The 27094-nt window shown below is 39.1% G+C and overlaps 2 protein-coding genes across 9 annotated transcripts in view; one reads left to right on the forward strand and one right to left on the reverse strand.

Annotated features, from left to right (window-relative positions):
* The window catches only part of stxbp1a (syntaxin binding protein 1a), a 50063-nt gene extending 26993 nt beyond the window's left edge, over positions 1 to 23070 (forward strand). Inside the window, exons 7-20 of one of the 2 annotated variants that reach the window (XM_023270699.3) lie at positions 1133 to 1281; positions 4197 to 4281; positions 5403 to 5533; positions 5649 to 5756; positions 5847 to 5907; positions 7532 to 7597; positions 7679 to 7759; positions 8799 to 8937; positions 9491 to 9600; positions 9913 to 10014; positions 10431 to 10516; positions 13908 to 14062; positions 15149 to 15304; positions 20459 to 23070. In XM_023270699.3, coding sequence (XP_023126467.2) covers positions 1133 to 1281; positions 4197 to 4281; positions 5403 to 5533; positions 5649 to 5756; positions 5847 to 5907; positions 7532 to 7597; positions 7679 to 7759; positions 8799 to 8937; positions 9491 to 9600; positions 9913 to 10014; positions 10431 to 10516; positions 13908 to 14062; positions 15149 to 15258 — 1383 coding nt within the window. In that variant the 3' untranslated portion in view covers positions 15259 to 15304; positions 20459 to 23070. The remainder of the gene's footprint in view (positions 1 to 1132; positions 1282 to 4196; positions 4282 to 5402; positions 5534 to 5648; positions 5757 to 5846; positions 5908 to 7531; positions 7598 to 7678; positions 7760 to 8798; positions 8938 to 9490; positions 9601 to 9912; positions 10015 to 10430; positions 10517 to 13907; positions 14063 to 15148; positions 15305 to 20458) is intronic. The other variant, XM_023270700.3, reaches the window with a different exon arrangement.
* A 3178-nt stretch (positions 23071 to 26248) lies between these two features.
* Positions 26249 to 27094, reverse strand: part of akna (AT-hook transcription factor) — a 31553-nt gene continuing 30707 nt past the window's right edge. For all 7 annotated transcript variants that reach the window (XM_055004122.1, XM_055004121.1, XM_055004117.1 and 4 more), the window contains one exon: positions 26249 to 26591. In XM_055004122.1, the coding sequence (XP_054860097.1) occupies positions 26381 to 26591 (211 nt within the window). In that variant the 3' untranslated portion in view covers positions 26249 to 26380. The remainder of the gene's footprint in view (positions 26592 to 27094) is intronic.

The raw sequence follows: 27094 nt of genomic DNA on the forward strand, positions 1-27094 counted from the left end.
GCCAACGAATGCATCCCACTTCCCTTTAATTGTTTGTCAGTGGCTGAGAGTAAAATCCAGGAAGAGGGAGATAAAGATGTGGAGATAAAAAGGCTGAACACGAGCAGCTGGAGATCGATAAAGACAGGTGGGAGGAGAGAGACGCTGCAAAGGACGCCGACAGGAATAGTAACAACGAGATTATTGGCTGCTAGAAGAAATTTAAGAAAAGAAAAAACCACAAATGCACTCTCAGGTGGAGGCTCGGCTCGATGCTGTTGACTCACCGGTCGGTCTGTTTACAGCCAGACTGTTCCAGAAACACTCGCATTTGTCACATAAACATTTCCCTCCTCCCACCTGCTTCCCTACCCTTGATAAATTTCCAAAATCCTGCCTCCATCCTCTATCCCTGCTTCTGCACGTCACCGCTCTGCATCGATCTTTTTATTTTTTTGTCTGATTCGTCTTTCTTTTTCGCCTCCTCCAGCCTTTTTTTTTTTTTTTTGTTTAAAACCCCTCTCACCCCTCTATCTCCCTCATCTGTCCGTCCTTTTACTCCATCGCTATCTAAAGATGCTGCTTGGCCCACAATGCTTTGCTCTCCTCCTGTCTGCTACGATTAATTCGGAGTCAGTGGTTTTCTGCTCCAGGCAAAATGCAGCCTCATAGCCCCGCCCCTCCAGGTTGATGCACTCGCCCCATTGGACGAGAGAGGATCCACACAGCGAGCCGTAGCCAATAGCAGTGTGGCTAACAGAGGGACCCTTCTGCAGTGGTCATGTGACCGTGGACAGATGGGAGGGAGTGGTAGGGATGCAAGGGAGGAAACATTAGGAAACAAGGAAATGAAAGAGGATGGAAAGGGAGTAAAAGGAGGTGAAATGAGGAAACATCGTGAAAAGAATAATAGAGGAGAGATAACATTAAACGAGAGGAGATAGACATAAAAATGATAATGAGATAGCACAGAAAATCAATAGCATAGGATCAGACAAAGTGCTTCACCTGAAATGCGATTGTTTAAACTGCAAGTGTGAGCAAAAAATAAATAAATAAATGAAGGAAATGCACAAGAAAAGAAACCGTAGTTTGGTTAAAAATGTTAAAAATCTACACACAAAAGTTTAAATTTCTGTATTTTGTTTTGCAGGTGTACTCTTTGGACAATCCAGATGCCTTCCACAGTTTCTACAGCCCTCATAAGACCCAGATGAAGAACCCAGTGATGGAGAGGCTGGCCGAGCAGCTGGCGACGCTCTGTGCCACCCTGAAAGAGTATCCTGCTGTCAGATACCGAGGGTGAGCAACAGGGGGCGCTGCTGAGGGGCAGTCGGGGCTACAGGCTGTTGTCTGTTCATAAAACTAAAGAGTAAAACTATTTATCGTATTGTTTGACCAATTCCAGGTCATTTAATCACATCTAAACTGGCTGCTGGTTAATAGAAGTAGCCAGTCAGTCTTCAAGAGATGATGTTGCCACCACCATGCTTGATTCCAAACTATCACATACAATGTCTTCTAAAGTCACTTTTCCAGCTTTTAGTTTTAATCTCAGCTGTCACATTGTCAACCATTATAGTGCCGATAAAAATAATTCACCCACCATGGAAAGGTTCCTGTTTTTATTGCTTTTCAACATTGACTCATACTCAATTTTATTCAAGAATTCACCAAAAAAAATGCTTTCATGCCCAAGTGAGAACAGATTTTTACCAAGCAATACCAATTAATAATAAAAAAAACAACTGAACAATTGTATAGGAAAGGTTCTACTAAGGGAGGCCACCAAGACACCTAAGAATCCTCTGACGGAGTTATGAGCTAGTATTTAACACCATGCTTCAAATCATGATGCTGCCACCTCCATGCTTCACATCATGATGCTGCCACCTCCATGCTTCACATCATGATGCTGCCACCACCGTGCTTCACATGTTGCTGCCACCACCGTGCTTCACATTAAGATGCTGCCACCGTCGTGCTTCACATCAGGATGCTGCCACCACCGTGCTTCACATGATGCTGCCACCACCGTGCTTCACATCACGATGCTGCCACCGTCGTGCTTCACATCATGATGCTGCCACCACCATGCTTCACATGATGCTGCCACCACCATGCTTCACATCACGATGCTGCCACCACCGTGCTTCACATCACGATGCTGCCACCACCGTGCTTCACATCATGATGCTGCCACCACCGTGCTTCACATGATGCTGCCACCTCCATGCTTCACATCATGATGCTGCCACCTCCATGGTTCACATCATGATGCTGCCACCACCATGCTTCACATCATGATGCTGCCACCACCGTGCTTCACATCAAGATGCTGCCACCACCATGCTTCACATCACGATGCTGCCACCACCGTGCTTCACATCATGATGCTGCCACCACCGTGCTTCACATCACGATGCTGCCACCACCATGCTTCACATCATGATGCTGCCACCACCATGCTTCACATCATGATGCCGCCACCACCGTGCTTCACATCACGATGCCGCCACCACCGTGCTTCACATCATGATGCTGCCACCTCCATGCTTCACATCATGATGCTGCCACCTCCATGGTTCACATCACGATGCTGCCACCTCCATGGTTCACATCACGATGCTGCCACCACCGTGCTTCACATCATGATGCTGCCACCACCGTGCTTCACATCATGATGCTGCCACCACCGTGCTTCACATCACGATGCCGCCACCACCGTGCTTCACATCATGATGCTGCCACCTCCATGCTTCACATCATGATGCTGCCACCTCCATGCTTCACATCATGATGCTGCCACCTCCATGGTTCACATCATGATGCTGCCACCACCATGCTTCACATCATGATGCTGCCACCACCGTGCTTCACATCATGATGCTGCCACCACCGTGCTTCACATCATGATGCTGCCACCACCGTGCTTCACATCACGATGCCGCCACCACCGTGCTTCACATCATGATGCTGCCACCTCCATGCTTCACATCATAATGATGCTGCCACCTCCATGGTTCACATCATGATGCTGCCACCACCATGCTTCACATCATGATGCTGCCACCTCCATGCTTCACATCATGATGCTGCCACCTCCATGGTTCACATCATGATGCTGCCACCACCATGCTTCACATCATCATGCTGCAGCCACCACCCTTCACATCATCATGCTGCCACCACCGTGTAGCATCAGCTAAAGGAAGAGACTGTTCATACAACAACTGTTGCCTGTTCTTAAAAAGTGTAAGATTTATTGGAGATTGGTAAAGAGAAAGACATATAGCATCATGTAACAGCATCATGATGTGATACATCTTTCTCTTTACCAATCTCCCATAAATCTTACACTTTTGAAGAACAGGCAACAGTTGTTGTGTGAACAGTCTCTTCCTTTAGCTGAAGCTTGTAACTCCTTCAGAGGAGTCATAGGTGTCGTGGTGGCCTCACTAGTCTCTTTCTTGCTTGGTCGCTCAGTTTTTGAGGACGACCTGCTCTAGTCAGATTTACACGTTCCATGTTTCTTCCATTTCTTAATAATGGATTTAACTGGACTTCAAGGAGTATTCAGTGACTTGGAAATTTTCTTATATCTGTCTCCAGTTTTTTGCTTTTTGCTAATCTTTTTAAGGAGTTGTTTGGAGCAATCAAATTTTGTACAAGATAGATGTCATCATTTTGTACCTATCAAACACATGCATAACACCACACAAAAAAAAAACACACAACCTAACAACCATAATGTTATTTTCCAGTTATTTAATTTAAACAGAACACATCACTCTAAATCATCTCAATGTATAATCTGTAACACTAAGTAAACATACAATAGGTTGGAGCAGCAGACTCACAGATTTCTTAACTTTTTTAACAATTACAGCTAAAATATAATGTTTTTTAATTGTTTTCTGGATTTCTGGAAGTCATCTTGTGACCCCACGTAGGGTCCAGAACCCCACTTTAGAAACCACTGCCATACAGATTAAGTGAAGACAAACACATTTGTATTTAGGTGTTTAATTTGCGTTTGTGGGTCAAAATATTTTTTCAGGATTGTCTTTTGTGCTATTTTTTGTCATTGTGTGTTCTTTTTGCTTGAATATTTATGCCATCCTCTTCCCTTCTCCTCATCATTTTTCTGCTGTTCTGTCTTTTTATGTATGTTCCTTCTTATAATTCCGTTTTTTTTTTTTAAATTTATCTGTCAGAGAGTACAAGGACAATGCCACCCTGGCCCAGCTGGTTCAGGACAAACTGGACGCCTACAAGGCCGATGATCCCACCATGGGAGAGGTGAGCTCTGGAGAATTCATGTTTTTTCTCTGCTTTCGTTTGTTTTCACATTTTGTTTCGTATCCTGCATGTTTTTTGTGTATTTTAGCTCTTTTTGAAAGAATGTTACCTCACTACATTGACTTCCGTTGTATAGTAGACAGAAATGACGCTGCTAAATGTCACATGGTTGAATTCTAGATACACACAAATAGGGCTGGGCGATAAATTAATTTTATCGATTAATTCGACTTTGTACTTAATGTCGATTTGTTTTAATGAAAATCGATTTTCTCATCAACATCCGCCACCAACGCCTTCCCGCTGGGCTCCCGTAGTTCAGAGTGCGCCCTCCTCCCCCCCGCGCTTGATATACAAACAACATGGCGGCCAGCAGCGCCGGTCTAAAGGCTCGTGTCCACTAGATGCTATTTTCCCACACAGCAACGCACCACATCTGAAAATCACACGGACGGCGGTCACTAGCGGACCACAACATGGTCACATGACAGCGCTGAGCAACAGCAGGCCGCTACGTGGTCACGTGACCGAGCTTTCAGCTGGACAGTCCTGCAGACAAGTTGGATAAACACAGCAGCTCGGCTGCAAACTTCCCCTTTTATTTCAAAAACACGTCAGCGAAAAGTATTTCTGAAAGCATTTGAGGCGAGAAATAATCTGTGCAGCAGCTGAATCTGTCCTCGTTTTATGTCACCGAAGCCTAGTTTAGAAGTTTGAGGACAGTTTCACGATGCGTGGAATCTCAGCACGCCGCATACAATTTACATAAAGTAGGAGTCCAGTCTACTTTATGCAAATGAGCTGCAGCCCTCTCCAGGTAAACACACTGGATCACAGCAGGAAATGCCCCGCATGTGGCATGCTGGTCCAGTTGCGGTGCGTTTCCCGCTGCGATCCGGTGTGTTTACCTGGAGAGGGCTGCAGCTCATTTGCAAGTAGACTGGACTTCAGCGTGCAGAGATTAGGTAGGGGGTTAAAAAAAAAATCGGATAAATCGTGAATCGGGATTTTTTGTGAAAAAATCGGAGATATTTTTTTGAGGCCATATCGCCCAGCCCTACATACAAATAAAGGATATGTGGTTATTTAATAGTTTTTTATTTAAAATTTTGTCTCTGTAGGGTCCAGATAAGGCTCGCTCACAGCTGATCATCCTGGACAGGGCGTTTGACCCAGTGTCACCCGTCCTGCATGAGCTCACCTTCCAGGCCATGGGCTACGACCTGCTGCCCATCGAAAATGACGTGTACAAGTACGAAACGACTACAAGCTGCGTTTTGAGCTGCAAATATGAGAAAAACTACGTAATGTTAGAGCCTAAAACACATTTCATTGACTAAAACGCCTGTTTGGTTTCGGTTCTTCAGGTATGAGACCAGCGGCATCGGAGACTCTCGTGAGAAGGAAGTTCTTCTGCATGAAGACGATGACCTGTGGGTGAGCCTGAGACACAAACACATAGCCGAGGTGTCCCAGTGAGTACTTTTCTTTATACTTCACACATCTTTTCAAACAATATAACATCCTTTCTCTTACTATTTGCTAATTTTCCATTTTCTCTTTAGGGAAGTGACACGCCAGCTGAAGGACTTTTCTGCCAGCAAGAGGATGAACACTGGAGAGAAGGTAAAGAAGATAATAAAGCAAAGAAGTTGGCTCTGTTAAATCCTTGGTGTATTTATTGCTTCTATGTAGTAGATTAAGTACTTCTAGTCATGTAGGAGCATAGGAATGAAGAGCCAAATAAGGCGGCACAGGGTGTGTTTTCGGTAACTTTAGGGGAAAAGATCTGCTTCTAGAGAAATAGTTCCACATTTTCTTCCTTGCCGAGTGTTGATGCCACTGTTAAGTTGCTAAATCTTCATTATCTTCATTAAATATGAAGTTTAGCTTTGAATTGAGACTGAAAACAGCATCATGTCAGTTGTACGTCTGTTTGGATGAAGACATAGCAAGTTAAAGGTGCAGTCTGTGATTGTGGAGAAAGATTGTTATTTAGCTAGTTAGCATGTTTCATATTTAGCTAATTAGCATGTAGCACGGACAGCGAACTGATTGAGTTAGAATTGCATACTCTACCTTTAATTAGTGAGCTTTAATCATGCTACTTTGACAGATTTCATTACCTTTTTACAGACCAAACCTAGTTATTTCCGCCTGTGTTTAGTCTTTGTGCTAAGCTAAGCTAACCTCAACATGTCAGTTATACACCGTAGTTTGGATGAAGATGTAACATGTTAAATATGCAGTGTGTGATTGTGGAAACAGAAGCTAACTAGCTAAATTGATATATAGCTAGTTAGCATATTGTATTTTAAGATAATTAGCATGTAGCTCCAACAGCGAGCTAATTGAGTTAGAATTGCATACTCTACCTTTAATTAGTCAGCTTTAATCGTACTAGTTTGGCAGAGTTTATTACGTTTATACAGACTCAGGCTAGCTGTTTCCCCGTTTTTAGTCTTTGTGCTAAGCTAAGCTAACTGCAATATGTCAGTTGTACATCATCATTTGGATTAAGACACAAGTTAAAAGTGCAGTCTGTGATTGTGGAGAAAGATTGTTGATATTTTGCTAGTTAGCATGTTTCATATTTAGATAATTAGCGCATATTTCGGACAGCAAACTAATTGAGTTAGAATTGCATACTCTGCCTTTAATTAATCATGCTAGTTTGACAGATTTTATTATGTATTATATTTTATTATATTACTACCTTTGGGCTAGCTGTTTCTCTCGGTTTGTAGTCTTTATGCTAAGCTAAGCTAACCAGCTAGTGACTCTAGCTTTCTCTTGACAAGAAGGTAAATGTGAGTTTCTTTCAAAAATGTTGAACTGTTTCTCTTAATAAATTCAGGGAACAGAAACAAAAATTAATTAGATTTATTACTTTTATTGGAGTGTTTTATCATAACGATGGAAATTGAATCTGGACGTCTCTGTGTCTTGATTTTTGTTTCAGTTTGACATGTATAGCAATGGTTAAAGTTGAAAAAAAATATTACTTTAAGTTTATAATTGTGTATTTATAAATTTGACCAAATCTAGTTGATCATTCAAGACTTAAGGAAGCAGCTGCATTATTTCTTGAGCTGCTTCTGTTTCTAAATGTTGTTGTTTGTTTCATCCAACATAAAGACGCCTCATTGCTAATATTTTGTCATCTGTTTAATGGCAACTTTCATTAATGCTATCACCCTTTTTCTTGGACATTATTGTGTAATTCAGTGGGTTTCTTTTATTCTGACAGACCACAATGAGGGATTTGTCCCAGATGCTGAAGAAGATGCCTCAGTACCAGAAGGAGCTCAGCAAGGTGTGTTTGTCTATATGATTGTGTTTTTTCTTCTGTGTGTTCGGGTTTGTATTCTGACATCGAGTGTTTTGTGTTTTTCAGTACTCCACTCACCTGCAGCTGGCTGAGGACTGTATGAAGCATTACCAGGGAACGGTGGACAAACTGTGCCGTGTGGAACAGGTGAGAAAACAAACTGTAAAAGAGCAAACAACAACAACAAAAAAGGCAGCAAAGGAAAAGGAGTGACGAACAAAGAGGAGACTAGAGGAATAAGAATATTAATTAGGATAGGAAAGCTAAAGGAGGAAGCTTTTTAAAGCTAACTGCATTTTTTCATGCAGTCTCAGGTTCATGCACACCGATAACTTAAACAATAATGTCTGAAATCTTCAGTGATTAAAGAGCCCATATCACACTTTTCAGGTTTGGTGCTTTGTCTTAAAGGGACAGAAGCAAAAACAAGTGTTTCACACGGATGTATGGGAAAAAATATTGTGTTTTTTGAACATCAAAGCATGTAAACAGACATTAGTAGACCCGAAAAATAAAATTATAAATCTGTAAATCTGCACAATATGGTCTCTTTAACCCTTAGATGCATAAGTGGGTCAAGGCAAGGTCGTTTTCTTGCAATATCTTTGTAATGAGAAGTTTTTATCATTTCGTATTTCAGCTATACCTCAAAAAACATGTTGTTGATATCATTCCTTTTAAATTTTTAAGTTCCCTTTTATAATTTTAAAGAAATTGTAATATTTGTATTCTTACCCCAAGCTCTGTATCACTGATAGTATCAAGTACATGAACTTGGAGGAAAAGAGTAGAAAAATGTTAACAAAATGGACGTTGACATTCTTATATTGCTGTGTAATATCCTTCTTTTTCAGTCATCAAAATGTTCAAAACCTGGTATAAAGTGAAAAATAAACATATTTCAAACATGAAATCATTCTTGTGTGGACAAAAACACAGTAAAAACCTAAAAAAAAAAAAAAAATAAAGATTATTCTTAACCAAAATGACAAAAATGGTATAAAAACACTCTGAGTCTTATTCTGGTCATTTTTGACCCACTAATGGACAAATGTAGGGTCCAATCACTTGTGCATCTAAGGGTTAAATATACAGTGCTTTTATAGTCCCTGGAAACTGGTGTATGAGTATTTTAATTAGGATTTTCTGACCGTTGTAAGTGACAAACATGAGTTTTCTGTTTCAGGATCTGGCTATGGGCACAGACGCTGAGGGAGAGAAGATCAAAGACCCCATGAGGGCCATCGTGCCGATCCTGCTGGACGCCAACGTCAGCACATACGACAAGATCCGCATCATCCTGCTTTACATTTTCCTCAAGAACGGTAAGAAAAAGACCATAGATGGCATATTGAAGACAATTCTGGAGCTTGAACAACTCTGTGCTGCTGTTTACTGCTTGTTTTTTGTTGAACCTGCTCTGGTTTATGCTGCATTTACTGTTTGTTGTTGCTTCAGCTGATGTCTTAATAGACTTTAATCCAGATTTGTGAATATTAGTATCTTTTTACTTTACCTGCAACTGTTGGAATGCACAGAAAAGCTCAAGAATGAAGTCACATTAACCTGATATTTACAGGAAAGTCACTTTTTATTGTCAATCGCTACAACAAATAAAACAATTACTGCAGATTAAACATGTCAGGTGGTCAGCAAGAGTGAAAATTAAGTTTCACAGGACAGATACTAATAAAATGAGAAGGTTTCTCAGGTCAGACAGTTAGAACAGCTGAACAGCTATAATGATCTGCTTTAAGTCATGTAGAAGTACAGCGATATCAAACCCCTTCATCCCAGAACAGACTGAACAGCATTAAATGTAAACACGGCAGATATTCATGTACGGTTACGTGATATGACCTGTATGTTTGTGTTCAGGCATCACGGAGGAGAACCTGAACAAGCTGATCCAACACGCTCAGATTCCACCTGAGGACAGTGAGATCATCACCAACATGGCTCACCTGGGCGTCCCCATCATCACAGACGTAAGAGCTTCCATTTCTCACATCTCATTCTCATCTGACGCCTCCGTTCAGTTCCTCTAGTTCTGATTTCTTTCTCTTAATTTATAATATCTGTTCTCTTGTCTTCTCCTTGTTCCATCTTACTGCACATTATGGATAGTTTTCATTTGCATACATCCATTTTTAAAGGATATCACTTTAATGTAGCCAAGCATCCAGCACAACAGCTTGTTTTGTTTACTGAGGACTGAATCCTGACATATGAACACAAGAGAGACACAGATGATTCATTTCTACACGTTTTATTTCTGTATTTCTTCTTTCCATCACCAGTCGACCCTCCGCAGAGGGAAGAAGCTGGACAGGAAGGAGCGTGTGAGCGAGCAAACCTACCAGTTGTCCCGCTGGACACCACTGGTCAAGGACATCATGGAGGTCTGTTTGTAGTTTTTATTCTATTCATGGTTTAAAGTGTTGTTTTAAGGCCTAAAGGAGGCTTTATTTAACCTGCTGCCATGTTGGAGGTTCAGTTTCAACAACATCTGATATTTTTTCTTTCAAGCTGATTTATGAGGCGGTTATTTATTTTATTCTTGACGTAAACCCACAACAGCCAAAGAGTCAAACATTTCCATCCTGGTTGTCATCGACTATATTTAGCTCCTTATTTGTGCAAAGCTAATTCTCCAATGGACCTCCACATGTGGTTGCTAAGAGATGTGACACAACTGTGAAGCCCCTATTCAAATGACTGTACATATATATATATATATATATATATGTATGTATAAATATATGTATAAAGATATGTGTGTGTAATACCGCTGTTTGTTCTCTAAATTCTCCTGCAGGATGCTATCGACGATAAGCTGGACACTAAGCACTACCCCTACATCTCCACCCGCTCCTCTGCCTCCTTCAGCACCACTGCAGTCAGGTACTAACGCACTTCAACATGCACTCAAATGTGTATATTTCACGGCTGGAGCATTTTCATTTGCAGAGATCAATAATGGTTTGGTGGGCCAGACGATGGATCAATACCTGAGAGGAATTTAAAACGGGGAGGTGGTTCTGAGATGACAAATCACCAAATCTTATGTATGTTTTAGGGTTAGATTGTGGAGATTGACACTAGAAGTTTACACATTTTTAAAGATTTTACTTTAAGTATTTTACTAGTGGTGGGACGCGATTAAAAAAAAATATCTTATTAGAGGCTTCATAATTAATTAATCATGATTAACTGCATTTTTGTCATATGGCAGTATTTGGTACAATACGTAAAGTTTTTCAATTCAAATAAATTTTGCTTGACAGATGAATCAGTGAATAGACATATATGTATTTGTAATTTAAAATGTCTAAAATTTTAAAATGGGACAGATCGAAAAAAAATTATTTTGATGATTTATAGCCTGAATCCACTGTATGGAACGTAAGTAGTTCAAGGATCTTCAAAAAACTGAAAACCCACAGAATCATTGTTTTCATAGTTCCTGGGTCTGATAAATGGTGTCATTTTGATGGTTCTTTTTTTAGCAATATAAATGTATATATTATATAAATGTATATATGTGTGTGTGTGTGCGTGCGTGTGTGTGTGTGCGTGTGTGTGTGTGTGTGTGTGTGTGTGTGTATGTATATATGTATATATATTTATAAACTAAAAGTTTATAATGAAATCATTAAAAGACAGACAGACAAACCAACGCCAATCATCACATAACTTCGTTGAGGCTCCGCCTCCTCGGCAGAGTAATAACTTAAACAACAAAATGTTAGTTTCATTTCTATTTATCTGCATTTTTCATCTGTCTGCTACATTCACAGATTACTGCAAACTCAAAGTGCAATTATAGCGATTATATTCAACATTTTAAGATTTTTTGTAAACTATAGCATTTTCAGTGTCTCCCTGCCTGTACCAGGTGTATTGTAGCTAACGTTAGCTCTGGTGCTAACTGCAACATGTTTTACATTGAAGTGATACCATCGGCTTGAAGTGATGCAATGATCAGGAAACTCTTTGTTGCACAATTTGCACACAACCAGGCTTTTATCCAAGCTGCCATCAGGAAGATTTAAAAAAAAAAAAAAACTTTCTGCCCAACACCCTGACTGCAGTCTCGTCTTCTTTCCCTGTTCACCAAACTTTCTTGTGCGCTGACAGTTCATGCTGCGCAATGACCTCGCGGCTAGAAAACAGACTTCAGGTTCATTACCGCCACCTACTGGGCTGGAGTGTGCATCAGTATTACTGGTGTGGCAGACATTAGGGAACTGAGAAAGGTGCGATTAAATGCGTTAATTTACTACGTGTTATTTTTTCTGTAATTAATTTATCGAAATTAATGCGTTAAAGTCCCAGCCCTTGTATTTATTATTTAATTTAGTTATTTACAAAAATGTCTGCTCTCACAGATGTTTTAGCTTGTTTAGTTTCAATAAAAAAGGGAAAAAATCTGTGTCCCCCTCAAAATACTCATTATAATCTCAAATCTCAACCCCTCGGCTTCTCTCAGCAGAAATGTGAGGAAGCTGACCTGATTCCGAATCACCTGACTGTATGTTGAGGCTGTTTTATTGATTCGGCTTCACATCTCCTCCTTCTACAACCTAATCTGCTTCATTTGTTGTCCCTCCCCCACTGATGCAGACAAACCTGCTGCACTGCTTCTCATGAGGACACATGTAGGTTACACAGATGCAGATAAAACCTCTCGTGCACGGGAGAAACTCGGACTGCATCTCAGGTTATTTGTTTTCAGTTGACGTGTTTACATAAATAATAAATCACAGTAGTATGTGATATAAAACAGCATCTGGTTTCAGCAAATAAAGCTCTAAAATTCACTGTGCAGCAAAAGATTGTTGACGGAAACCGTTAGCAGCTGGCTTCTGAAAAACAGATTCACATTTAGCTGCTTAAAAGACCGTTACTTTTCCAAAACCAGACAGTACATATTGATATTTCCAGTAACACGCCTCCAAATAAGTGCTATTGTGGCTCTTTATGAGCTCATAGGTTTGATATATTACATAATAAAAGATGTGTAAATATCATTTTTACAGCTTGGCCAAGTGATCTCCATATAGATACCACTGTTTTTTTAAATAATGTTTGTTAGAATCTATAATCCTTTCATTAAATAGTAGATGAACACGTTAATATCATTTGGTCTGCATCCAGAAAAATAAAGTGGATCATGAATTACATGAATCAGAAATCTAATTCTTCTACTGTTTATTCATGTCAGTATTTATGATTTAATTGGACTTTACCTCCTCATGTTGAGCCCTTGTTGATGTAATTTCTGTTTTGGTTCACCACATTAATACTGTTAAACATCACGTGCAATTTTAATCAGAAATTTTAAACATAAATTAGTATAAAATATGAACACATTTGTTTATCATTCAGCTAGCTTTTTTTTCCACCGGCTTTTTGCTTCTCTTAATAGTCCTAGTATTTCATATTTATTTTTTAGAAATTGATCTTGCAATTTGCTGTAATGTCTAGCTTTTTTAAAAACTTTTTTACAAAAGTTTTTTGTCTTAGAAATTAATCTTGCAAGTTGTTACAATGTCTAGTCTTTTTTTTTTTTTACTATTTTAATTTTTTTTATTTTTTCGTAGAAATTGATCTTGCAAGTTGCTATAACATCTAACTTTTTTATTATTTAAAGTTTAATTTTTTCATAGAAATTGATCTTGTAAGTTGCTATAATGTCTAACTTTTTTTTTGCTATTTTTATTTTTTTTCTTAGAAATTAATTTTGCAATTCGCTCTAATGTCTAGCATTTTCTTTTTGCTATTTTATTGGTATTTTTTATTTTTTCTTAGAAACTGATCTTGTAAGTTGTTTTGTCTGGCCTTTTTTTTACGATTACAATTTGTTTTTAGTTAGTTTTACAATTTGATTTTACACGTTTTATCTGGTCTTAAAATGGTGACAGAAAACAACACAAAACAGCAAAAAAAGTCTTGAAATGAGACAAAACAAAGAATTTGCCTAGTAGAACTGATGTTTTGCTAATTGCATTTTCCGTGTGCACATAATCTGATCTGATTTAAAAGCTTTAAATACAAGCTTTTTGCTGAAAAAAGGCAGGTTTTTGTCTTACTGATGTCCTAGGATATCAGTAACATGGAAGGGTATTAAATAGTACAGTTGTTATTTACACAGATTAACTTAACATCCCTTCATCCATGAAACATCCTCCATGTTTAGGATGGCATTCTCATTTCTCAAACTATTTGAGAACAAAATACAATGAAAGATAACGGAAAAAAGAGACTGTAATAACGTCTTTTTGTCCCGTAGTGCTCGGTACGGACACTGGCACAAGAGTAAGACTCCTGGAGAATACCGCACCGGGCCTCGCGTCATGGTCTTCATCATCGGCGGCGTCTCCTTCAGTGAGATGCGCTGCGCCTACGAAGTCACACAGGCCAATGGGAAGTGGGAAGCCATCATCGGTGAGTAGCGCTGCAGGGGGGCGCCGCTGAGCGCAGGATGACGGGAAATAAAGACAGAAAGAAAGAACGAAGGACGGCTCCAAGTCTAGGCTCGATGTTTACTCAAAGACACACCGACCACGACCTTAAAAACAGAGCTGGTGTGTTTCTGAGTGGACATAAGATAGAAGCTGCGTCCTCATTCACATCGTTTGAAGCATTTAAAGTTGATTTTAAGTCTAATTTCAGGTTTTTAATGAAGCTTCTGAACTGGGATGCAGCTAAAAACGAAAGATTTAAGAAGGAAACTGAAGAAAGTGATGGAGGTAGAAGTGCAAACTCAGTGTAGAAAATATAATATTACAATAACATGATGATCCAGTGATGTTTTTAAGCACAACTTTTTGGAATGAATTTACAAGATTGTTCAGTTTTTTGGCCGATAAATATAGAAAACACTGACAAAAACACAGTCACCATCATGAAATTACAATTTTTTCAACCAATACGTGATACAATGTGGATTTTCTGCACTGTATACAACTAAATAAACTTTCTCGCTTTCCCCTTTTACACACAAACTGACATTTCAGGAAGTCTGGGTCAAGTTTTGCATATATAGCTTAATTTAGTATCATGTATCCTCCTGGATGCACCACAGTCCCACTGCAGCACTTTATTCTGAAAGGTTCCAAATAGCTGTTACAACCTGCCTACCGTGTGCAATGTGTTCTGTTAAAATAGGCCTTTATGTTACGCCCCCCCCCCGTGTACTGTTTATTTGTTAAAGCTTCGCCAGCCAGTCCGTGTTTTAAATGGAAAAGTGTCTTGTTTCTGTTGTTGCTCTGCTTCAGCTGTTGTCTTTTAAAAAACAACTGTTGTCTTTAAATTTGCAGCCACGCCATGTCTTTTTCTGTCTGTGCATCTTTTCCCCCCTGTGTTTGTGCAACACGGCAAGTTTGTGTGCGAGTGTGTGTCTCTGTTTGTGTGTGCGACCGGTTGCTTGTTCCTGACCCTTTTTTTTGTTTGGTTTTGTTCTGGAGAGAGAGTGGGGTTAGGGGCATGTGCTGTGAGACGAGTGGTGAAGCCACTTCTGTTCCTCCACAGGTTCCACCCACATGCTCACCCCCACCAAATTCTTATCGGACCTGCAGCACCCCGACTTCCGAGAGTCCACTAGGGTGTCCTTTGAGGACGCTGACCCCTCAGCCGAGTGAGGCAGAGACAGATTGGGAGGGAGGGAGAGAGAAATCACAGAAAAAAGTAAAGGCAGCCGCACAAAGAAGCCCTTTCTGAACCTTCACAGCACAAGGGCTTCCTCCTTGTTCCTTCTCTGAACTCTCAGTACTGTTTTTTATGTAACTCCACCCTCCTGCTCCCCCGTGTCCCTCAGGGATGGACACCCCCGACCTTTCCTCACTGCATGGACCGATCCACCCCCCTGTATGGCATTTACCACAACAGGAATCCTGCTGTCGCATCAGGCTGAAACCAAACCTCCAAACTTCATCCCAGGCGTGTTTTCGACAAGTTTAGGGCTCATCTGGACTGTCGACTGACAAAATACAAGCATGAAAAGTGAGATACATCATATGGAAACAGTATTTAACCAAATTATGTTGTAGGAACGTCTACAAATCCAGTCCTAGTGTCCATGCCTGAGGAGGTCGTGACCCCATCCCTGCTGCCTCCTCCCATCATCTCCGCTGGGTGGATTAAATCATCCCTTGATGGCCACCCGAAAAAGGCCCTTTGAGCCTGTTTTTAACACCAGATTTAATCTACCCCGACATCTTTATCAGTTTTTTACTGTCTGATTATTTTTCCAGTTAGCCCTTCGCAACGACAATCACCTTGGTTTCTTTTCAGGACAGGTCCTTGAGTTGATGTTGGATTTCAAAGAGGCATTTTCTCCGTTTTTGTCCTTGTGCGTTTTATTTTTCTGTTTACTTTTTTTGACTCCCAGCCCTTTGACTTTGTCCACTCAGCCCACCATCACATGCTCACATGGCTCATGGCTCGTCTGCAGAGGGGGGATGGATCGTCTTAAATGTCTTTCAGGGTGCTGACACACAGGGCAACTCTGGGGCGAAAACGTAGATGGTCAAGAACAAAAACAATTTCACTTCAATCACCCAAACCTTTGCCCTCTGTATCACTGCCTCCATGACGCCTCTTTGCCGACACAGTCTGAGAATGTAGCATTGATCCACCTGATATGCTTTAGCAACGTAACAAAAAATAACGACGCCACACATGCCAAACTAATCCCTCCTCCTTTAGTGTAGACTCTTCATTTCTTACAAAATCATCCTTTATCCCAGCGCACTATTTGTCTTCTTGATGCAGGAACACAAACTATTCAAAAGATACCGAAAATACTTTCAAAGTACTTCTTATAGGACTTGAGTGCATATTCGGCCAAAGCTAACCATGCTTAGCACCTGAGTCTGGATTTACATCAAAATATTAACAGCAATCGATAAATTAGTCACTCAATTATCCATAGTTCCTTGGAAATCTTTGCTGTTGATGAAATGTTTGCTAGTTTGCTCAAATTTGATATGCGTGGGCAACCAAGAAGCGCATTTAGAGTTGGGAGTAGCATCAGGAGTTTGAGAACTTTGGCAAAAGTACATTTTTGGACACATCTGAGTGGCTTCTCATAGAATTTGATAAAAAGTTTGTTTTGAACCAAGGAGTAAAAGGGAAACCAGGGTTTTCTTTTTTGTCTTGTTCAAAAAACTATGAGTGAGTTCGTAGAAACTGCATCTGAATCCAGATTTACATCAAAATATTGACAGTAATCAATAAATTAGTGACTCAGTTGTGCAAATTTCCTTGAAAATCTTTGCTGTTGTGCCACCTGTTGGTGAAATTTGATATGTGTTGGCAACCGAATAATGCATTTCAGAGTTAGGGTAACTTTTGGAGGCAGCACAAGCCAAAATGACTGTCTATAGGTAGGAATTGATGAAAGATTTGGTTTTACCTGAGTTATAAAAAGAAGGCATGGGGTTTCTTTGATTTCTGGATTGAGAAACTATTAGTGAGTTCGTAGAAACACACCAAAAACTGCTTCATTCTTCTTGAACTGGCTGAAATCTATAAAATTACTTTGAAAACCAACAAACATATGGGACAGTATAAAATATAATAATAATAATAATAATAATAATAATAATAATAATAATAATAATAATAATAATAATAATAATAATAATAAAAAGTATGAATGCCAATTACTAGGTATTTCCTCGTTGTTTCTGTTTTATTAGCAACATAATTACACATTTAGTACAATAGGATTCAAAGCAGGACCTTCACCCATTAAAGACCGAACACGGTATTTCTGGGCATCCATCTCATTCATGACTAATCTGCTAAAGCAATATCGTTTCCAAACCAACTCTCGATGGTTTCCTCAGTGAGCAACTCTCACCATGAGCAGTATAACTACATACTGCCACATTCAACACTTTCTGAGCAAAATGGCCATCACCTACTAAAACAAAGTCTTTGTTTTTGCAGTGCTGTTTTGGTCTGAACCTGGTCACACGTAGTGGTTTCGTGGTGTTGTAGATCGACATCACTGTGTTGTGTTTCTGGGGCTGAAAAAAGCCCAACGAAGCTGTGTGTTTGGGGAACAGCAGAGAAGCAGGCGAGACCAGTCCGACACACTAAACCCCCAACCTCACGACACTCACGACCCTCCACATCACCATAGCTACACAGCTCGAGATGGACTTGCCTCTTTCTCTTCTGTTTTTACCTCCAACTACTTCCTCTTCCTGTTGTGGCGCCTCATGGGATCAGGTTTGGTTGTAACTGCAGGTAAAAATCAAGCCAAACAGGAAGAAACACGCAGCTTTGCAACAGAAACAAACCAAAAGTAGCTAAAAAAAATGTTGATGAACAGGTGTGAGGAGTAAATCAAATCATCTGTTTGCCTCCTTTACGATCAGGAATTAAGATGGCAGTAAATCCATCAGGAAATCTGGTAAGGTAGTGACAAACCAATCAGGCAAAGTTTTTGCTTTACTCCAGTCCAGCACCTTTCAAGTTTTATAATGTTGGAAATGTGTCTTCAGCTGTTACAAAAGTTCATCTTCCTGTCATTAGGGTTCCTCATACTTACATAACACTATAAACTCTGGTTCTAGATGCCATGACACGTAGAGAAGATCTGCTTGTGTCTCTTTTTTCAGTGTTTTGTAGCTTTTAGAGCAGCATGTCTGTTAATTAAAGGCATTGTGCACCTTTTGATTGGCTGTTCTTTGTGTTCAGGTTTGGTGTTGCGGGGTTTCTAACGTAGTCATAAGAGTTGTGTGTTGTCACCTCTGATCTGTGTGCTTCCATGATGTTCAGCCGACTGAACACAGCTTAATAACTTGGTGTCAAACTGTATGTTTGTGGAAATTTTAAGTTTAAATGATTAAATCAAGATTAAAACCTTAGACTGGATATAAAAGACGGATGTAGCCACTGTGATGCCACCTGTTGGTTTGTGGATGAGTTTTGAAATTTAAACCAGACTTAGTCTCGCATAATCAGACCATTCTTTAGTACTTTGTAGAATGGTCTGATTACACCTCATTTATATTCTGCTATAGGACTAAAAAAGTAAACCCTCTGACATGTTTGGACTTCTTCAAACCAATCACAGTTGTATTTGGCGTGACTAAATATAAATACACTGACACTGTTAACTCAAAATAGTGACAGGAATTGTTTTAGTGGAGTTTTTGCATGCAGGGAGGTGAAAACTGCCACTAAAATGGATAATTCACCACAAAAATAAAAACTAGCAAGGCTACTTCAATGGACAATCCAAATCTTTGACAGACCTTGGAAATTTTTAGTGTGGTAGGTTGCTGCCAGGATGTTGTTGCTGCTGCTTCCTGTAGTGAAAAGGATTTTGAAAATGATTAGATGTAGATAGCAGAAGGGGTCAAGAAAGTCATATGAAATTGTCGACCAATGCTAACCTTATACCAGCTATCTAGGAAACCAGACAAAACAAGTGATTGGTGGAGAAATGTAAGAGAGCTTCCAATCACAGTGCATTCACGCCCTAAAACTTATCCTACTTTAACGTCTATTTAACTCCAAATGGAACCATAATTTCCAAAATTTACATTATTCTGTATTGATGGAGACTTGCAACCAGCAATTGAGACAATAAACTCATTAAGAAAGTGTTTACTCATGGAATAAAGTAAGAAGTAGGGTCATTTTCTCATAGACTTCTATACAATCTGACTTATTGACTTGCCCCCTACTGGCTGTTAAAAAGAATGCAGGTTTAAGACAATTCTGTGTTAGATTCAGTGATCATACTCAGAGGCTACGTCCATCTTTTATATGCAGTCTATGAGTAAGACATAAAATCTGAGATGAAATTAATACCTCCACAATTGTTTTTTCATTCTGCTAAAGTAGTACAAGATCTAAAGTGTCTGAATCTGCAGTATTACTAGTAACTGTAACAGTCAGATAAATAAGGTGATATATGATTTAACTTGAATTGTTTTTTTAGATTAATGTAAAGTCTTTAACCCTCCTGTTGTCCTCATTTACAGGCACCAAAAAAAATTTCCTTTTCTGAAAAAAATCCAAAAATTCTGCAAAAAAAATTCCCCAAATTTCTGAAAATTTGCAAAACCTTCAGGAAGAAAATTCCAATAATTCCTTAAAAATTTACCTTAAAAGTTTTTTTTTTTTTTTTTTTAAATCCTCCAAATGTGGCCAGAAAATTCTCATAAATATTTTCAAAAAATGATTAAAAATCTTCTAAAAAATCCTAAAAATATCTAAAGTGATTACATATATATCAGTAAAACTTTTTTTTTTTTAAACTTCTAATACTTTCTTTAAGAACATTCACATAAAAATCAACCAAAATCCAGCGAAATTCGATGGATTTTGGTTGATTTTTATGTGAATGTTCTTAAGAAACACTTTAACATTTCTTTTTTCCACCAAAAAATATTCAAAGATTTCCCAAAAATGTTAAAAATGTAGACATCAGAAGTTTCGCTATGAAAATACACATTTTTTTCCCACATTTTCAAACTTTAAACCGGGTCAATTTTGACCCGCAGGACGACACGAGGGTTAAAAATGGACACGCTCAAAGCAATTAACCTCACTTAACCACATGAAAATCTCCCACTCTTAGTTTTGTAAAACTCTTTGACACGTGATCCATTTTAACCTGCTGACTAACTGGTGATGATTTCATAGCTTTGGGTTTGCTGTGTTTCTAACTTTCATTACGTATCATCTAAAAGAGGCATCCATAACAAGAGCTGAAAACACATTTTTATAACCTGTTTGTTCCCGGTCGTTCAGATCTGACGCTCTTTTTGTGTGGTTGTGTGTGTCTTTTTTGTGTGTGTGTGTGTGTGTCTCCAGGATCGACCCACATCTTCACTCCCACCAGCCTGCTGGAGCAGCTCAAGGCCATGAACAAACCAGACGAGGAAGTGACAAGTTAAAATCCTCCAATCACATCGCTCTCTTCTTAAACCTCAACGCCCCCATCTTACCTCCACATCATCCCCACAACCAGATCCTACCCATTAATTGTGTATGCATCTTGCTTGAGAAGAAAAAAAAGACATCTTAGATGATAAAAAAAACTCCATATATGTTATATCAAAGAATAAAACTGTTGGAAGTATTCTCATGTTTTACAATGGATGCAACTAACTTATTTAAAACTGTTTAAATATCAGAACAGAAGGCCATTTAAAACGGAAAAGTACCAAAATGTAATATTGTATGCTATAAAAACCTGCTAGAATGTGTAGAAAGGTAGACATTTTGTTTGTTCCTTTGGGTTCCTTCCTCGGTGTGAGTTTTATTAGAAGCGGGTGGAGGAGGGATGTGCAGTCTGAAAGGCTCATATTGTAAAATATATCCGTCAACATGCAATATATGTGTATAAATAATTTCTTCAGAGAGGAGTCCTCCCCGCGCCCTCACCCTGTTTGAGATGTTCGTATTCAGTAGCATGCTTGGACTTGTGTGGACTGTTACTGTGTTTGTACCCAGTGTGGATGTTCTGAGAGGCACAGAGTTAGCATTTAGCTGTTTCCTAAGACGTTGCGGCTGAATAACTCCACCGAAAACTTTAGTTCTGAGTATCAGAATGGATAAAAACGTGCTGCCAGTTTATTAGATCTACACAGCTTTGTTTGGTGTGATCAATTCTGTATATTTTATAGAATTATGCACCTAAAAGCTTTGTTTTGAGTGAGTAATACAGAATTATGCACACCAAACATATCTGGGTAATTCTGTATAACGTATGGATTCTGCCCCCTGGTGGTTATGAAAGAAGTGCACATATGCATATTGTTACAAGGCATATAAACAACTGCACATTTACTGAGGCTAAGCAGCTAGCATGTATTAAGCTAGCTAGTGTCTTTTTAGTTATACATTTAAAGGATTTGACTATCAACACATCCAAGAAGCTAAAGAGGCACTAAGCTAAGTCATGTTTCCAACTTCCTGGCTGGTCATCTTATGGTTTTTTCTGAAATCCACCGCGAAAGTTCCAACTTGTCAATGTGCTAGAAGCAAATTCAAGACCTGAATAGCATGATTAGCAAGGTTCCCGTAGAACTGTATGGACTGAAAAAGTATTTGGTGATTTTCAAAAAGTGTCTTTCCCAGCAGGTTATACCTCCTTTTTGTGCCCCGTTTTGGCGGTTGGAGAGTAGACGGTTGGCTTTTTGGCGGGAAAGGCAGGAAATCAAGTCATAGATTTCTATTCAGGATTCTTTAATTGGTGAGTCTCTCCTTGCTAAACCTTCACAAAATGGTGCAATGCAATTTTAAATGCATTATACTGTAAATTTGGTGGTGGGTACTGCTGTCAGAGACACTTTTTGAATGATTTTATTTTTATTTGTGCAGGTTTGTAACCTTTTTTGTTTTTCACACGTTGTTTCGCTGTTAGCTAACTAAGCTAGCGACACAAAAAAGTTGCTGTTTGTAAAACATCGAGCATGTAACAGCAACAGAAAGTGGATCTTAGACATTTCTGTGGATTTTTCATTCAAACATCGTGATTTCATGTTAGCTGCTTCCCTCCGTGAACTCTGTAATGTACGTCTATGGCTTGCGAGCGTTTGATACTCAAAACGAGTTTTTGGTTTGGTTTAAATTGCTTGGCTGAGCAGAAAAGAGAAAGCGCTCTGTAAAAAAGCCAGAATCATCCCTCCTCCGGCTGCCGAGACTGTAAAGTATTTCCTTGCCACAACCTTTTTTCCTTTTCTCCGGAGAGACTTCTTCACGTTTTAATGTCGAAAGGCCGTTGCTTGCTGATATTTAATGAATAATCTTAAAAAGGGCCAGTTGTATTTCAGTATTGTATCCTGTCAGATTAAGTCTTATCATTGGTTAGTAATGATGTTTAATTGGGCCATGCACTCAGTAGTGTCGTGTATCTGCCATATGTTGCTGTTTTAGCGTCTCACTGTTGACTGGTGATTTTTCTGACTGTGAAGTAGTGATAACTTTTTCCTTTTAAAAATGCCAATGTGAAGCTGCCGTGTTTGTGACGTTTTAGCTGTAGCTGTTAGTGGTCAAAACTGGGAAAAAGAACTAATATCTATATTTTCTTTGTCTGTTTCCTCCTCTGGTGCAATGTAAAACCCTTCAATGGTGAATGGCTTTGCAAGAAAAAAAAGAAACTTAAACCCACGCCACTTTATTTTCCTCCTGGCCAAACAAGTTGTATATTGCACTATAACGCGTTTTCTGTGATGCAAACGCTTGAGTTTGTGTTTATTTTTTATTTCTATTATAATTTGCTGTTGTATAGGGTTTACTCTGTCGAAGCAATTGATTTATATCAAAATTATTTATCAGAGAAAATAATATTGAAACATTAGTCTGTCCTCAAACTGTTTAACTTATTGGGATTGTATGTTTGCGAGTGTTGAAGCACAAACAATACTTCCATGTGTACCTAATATGTACTAAGGCTGTCTAATAAATTGGCTTCCATTATATGAATGACTCTACTCTTCTTTTACAGTTTCTACAAAACATTTTTAGTCGGAAAATTAGGATTTAACAAATAATATTGTAAGATTTTAACCTTGATATTTAAAACAGATCAAATTCTATTTTAGATAATATTGTAGGATTTTAACAAATAAGTCAGGAATATCAATATAATGATATTGTAACCTAAATATTAAAATTTTTTATTCTTCAAAAATGTCACAAAACGTGATGGTATAGTTTGTCTAAACATCATTGTATATTATTTGATCAAAAATATTTTGTGCCTTTTTTCACATCGTGACACGTTTTTGACGCATTTTTTGTAAATTTTTATTAATGTATGATGTTTTTGACAATATTTTGACAATATCCTATTCTATGACGTTTTAGTGACTTTTTGACGATATACTAAGACATTTTTGACAACATTTTTGATGTCATATTTGACAATACACGATACTATGACATTTTTGTGACATTTTTGACGACATACTATACTATGATGGTTTTATGACGTTTTTGATGACATTTTTGATAATATACTATACTATGACATTTTTGATGGTATACTATGACCTTTTTTCTGACTTTTTTGACGACATACTAAACTATGATGTTTTTGTGACATTTTTGAGGACATACTAAACTATGACGTTTTTGACGCTTTTGACGACATACTATACTACGGCGTTTTTGTGACTTTTTTGACGACATGCTATACTATGACTTTTTTGACAACATACTATACTATGACGTTTTTGTGACTTTTGTGCTTGGAGGAAACACACTTGCAAGCTTGTAAAATTCTGTAGAAAAGTTTAGAAACAACTAAACAATTTACGCATCGAAAATGACGAAGTCCTGAAGTTATTTTCTACAAATAGAAAACAAGTCACATTATCCATAAATAGCTCAAAATAGAGCACTAAGTCATGAGAACATCAAGACCGCTGAACTGTCATGTTCGGTGATTTATATTACAGTACCTTGGAGGCTCAAAAACCAAAATGATCTACAGTACCTCATTGTTTAAGTTGTTTTAGTTCGACATCTTTTTGTAAAAATATTACTCATTCAATGACAGATGTTCGGCCACCTGAGATACCTGCTGAGCTCCTGCTGACGTCTGACGTTACGGTGAGCGTATTGCGTCACTTCCTGTTGTAGCGCTGTGTTGTGTTCTGTGACTATTGTAGCTTATACACTCCATCTAATTTGATATTCATTAAATCTGTGTGTAGCGGTAATAGTTGAATCGTAACATACACTCGTTTTCTTCAAGCACCTCCTCAGTACTTAGTTCTAAGTTAATCTGTTATCTCTGTCCGCTAGCCTAGCACTTAGCAGTTAGCATGGCTTCTCCCTCTTCCTCTCCTTCTCTTTCCTGCTCAGTGTGTCACATGTTTAGTTACTCCTCTGCCTCCTTTAGTGATAACGATTCCTGTAATAAATGCAGTCTCTTTGTAGCTTTGGAGGCGAGGCTCTCTGAATTGGAAGCGCGGCTCCGCACCATGGAAAACACCCCGCTAGCTGTTAGCCAGGCCCCCTTAGCCGGTGCGGACCGCAATGGTATAGCTGCTAGTGTAGCTTCTGCTAGTGTAGCTTCTGCTAGCCGTCCCCTAGCAGCTCCCGAGCAGCCGGTGTTCCAGTTTAACATTCATGTTGACGTGGACAGTGACAGCCTTACGACTGCTTTTAATTCAATATTAGACTCAATTGTATTTATCTGTGAAGCCAAATGAAACTAATCAGCTAGCTAGACTGCAAGATTGTCTTAAGGACATAAAGACCTGGATGACCTATAATTTCTTACTACTAAATTCAGACAAGACTGAAGTCATTGTATTTGGCCCCAAACATCTTAGAGAATTGCTTTCAAAGCATATAGTTACTCTGGATGGCATTACATTGGCCTCCAGTACTACTGTGAGGAACCTCGGTGTTATCTTTGACCAGGACATGTCCTTTAACTCGCACATAAAACAAATCTGTAGGACTTCCTTTTTCCACCTGAGAAATATTGTGAAAATCAGGAACATCCTGTCTCAGAGTGATGCAGAAAAACTAGTCCATGCATTTGTTACTTCTAGGCTTGACTACTGTAATTCCTTATTATCAGGTTGTCCCCAAAGCTCTGTGAAACAGTCATTAGTGACATTTGTTGTTCCTAGAATCTCTAAAAGTAGAATGGGAGGCAGAGCCTTCAGTTATCAGGCACCTCTCCTGTGGAACCAGCTCCCAGTTTGGGTTCAGGAGGCAGACACCCTCTCTATTTTTAAGACCAGGCTTAAAACCTTCCTTTTTGACAAAGCTTATAGTTAGGGCTGACTGGGTGACCCTGACGGGGTATGCTGGTGTTTTCATTTGCAAAACTGACTTCCCCTCTTGACGTCCCTTTAGTTTGCCCCTAGTTATGCTGCTATAGGCCTAGACTGCTGGGGAACCTCTCTTGATGCACTGAGCCCTTCTCTAACTACCTATGTATTTACTATATATACCATTATTGCATTACATTCACTCTGTTTCTTTCTGTGTTCTTTCTCCGAGTGTCCCTGGTCCCAGAGCTGGATGCTTCAGATGTGTGGTTGTTCTCCCACCTCCAGCTGCCCATTTCCACCGATCTACTCTGCATTGCCCTTACTATACTTGATTTGCTCATCTACATATTTTTGAATTTACCACCAGCTATATATGTAGTATATTTAATGCCAGAGCCGTACACCATAGCAGTAAGCTATAATTAGTTTCCATGTTAGTTGTACTTAGCATGTATCATCTGTCTTATCATGTATCCCCCCTACCTCTCTACCTCTTCCCCTCTACCTCTATCCCTCTACCTCTATCCCTCTATCTCTACCTCTCTACTTCTTCTGTTCCTCTCAACCCGCCCGGCCAGCAGGCAGATGGGTCCCCCCACATTAGAGCCAGGTTCTGCTCGAGGTTTTTTTCCCTGTTAAAAGGGTGTTTTCCTTGCCACTGTCGCCTTTTGGCTTGCTCTGGGGTTCAGGCATATGGGTTCTGTAAAGCATCTCGAGACAATTTGACTGTAATTGGCGCTATATAAATAAAATTGAATCGAATTGAATTGAATTGAGATACACATTAAATTCTACCTTAAAAACAGATTTTAAAAAAAACTCCACCAGCAACAGTTTTCCCCAAATACGGGAATCAAAAAAATTATACAAAGAAGAATATTTTTTATTGTTTTATTCACTTTGGTCCTTCACTCAGTTGTTCTGGCTCCTGGTAAACGCTTCATTCTGCAGCTGAACTGATGGTTTTCAGTTCTAAAGTTGAGTAGTTGCAGGATTAAGTCAGCAGCTCCTGGTACTGCAGGCTAGTGGCCAGAGATCGAGCCATGTTCCTGGAGGTGTGTTTCATGTTTCGAGCTGCTCTGATTGCTCTGTTCAGGGAACCGTCCACAGAAAGCAGCTTGTCGGCCGACAGCGAGCGTCTTCTCCTGCCTCTGACAGCCGAGCAAGATCTGGTGTCTGAGATGTAGAGCGGTGACGGGAACAACCTGAGGAGACGGTAAAAAAAAACACAAAACACAATCACAAATTCTTTTTTTTTTTACTCAGACAAACTAAAAAATGAATACAATTTTCGTTTGTCTCAAGATGGCGTTTATTTTATTTAATCTTTAGCTGTTTCACCAAATGTAAAAATTATATCTCCATCCATATCTTAGTTTAGATATGTTTGTTGTATGCACTGTCACAGATAACAAAAATGTTGTGAAAAAGGTTGCAAAAACGTCACTTTTGTAAAATGACGCAGAAACACCGTAGTAGACTGTCTTCAAAAATATTGTCAAAAACGTCGGATTTTAGTAGATCAACAAAAATGTCACAGAAACATCATACTTTAGTATGTTATCAAAAATGTCACAGAAATGCTATAGTATAGCATGTCGTCAAACATGTTGTCAAAAAAGTGACAAAAACGCCATAGTATACAATGCCGTCACAAAAACATAGTATAGTAGGTCGTCAAAAAAAGTAACAAAAATGCCATAGTGTA

This window comes from Amphiprion ocellaris, chromosome 17, assembly GCF_022539595.1.
Source record: "Amphiprion ocellaris isolate individual 3 ecotype Okinawa chromosome 17, ASM2253959v1, whole genome shotgun sequence".
NCBI classification, from domain to species: Eukaryota; Metazoa; Chordata; class Actinopteri; family Pomacentridae; genus Amphiprion; species Amphiprion ocellaris.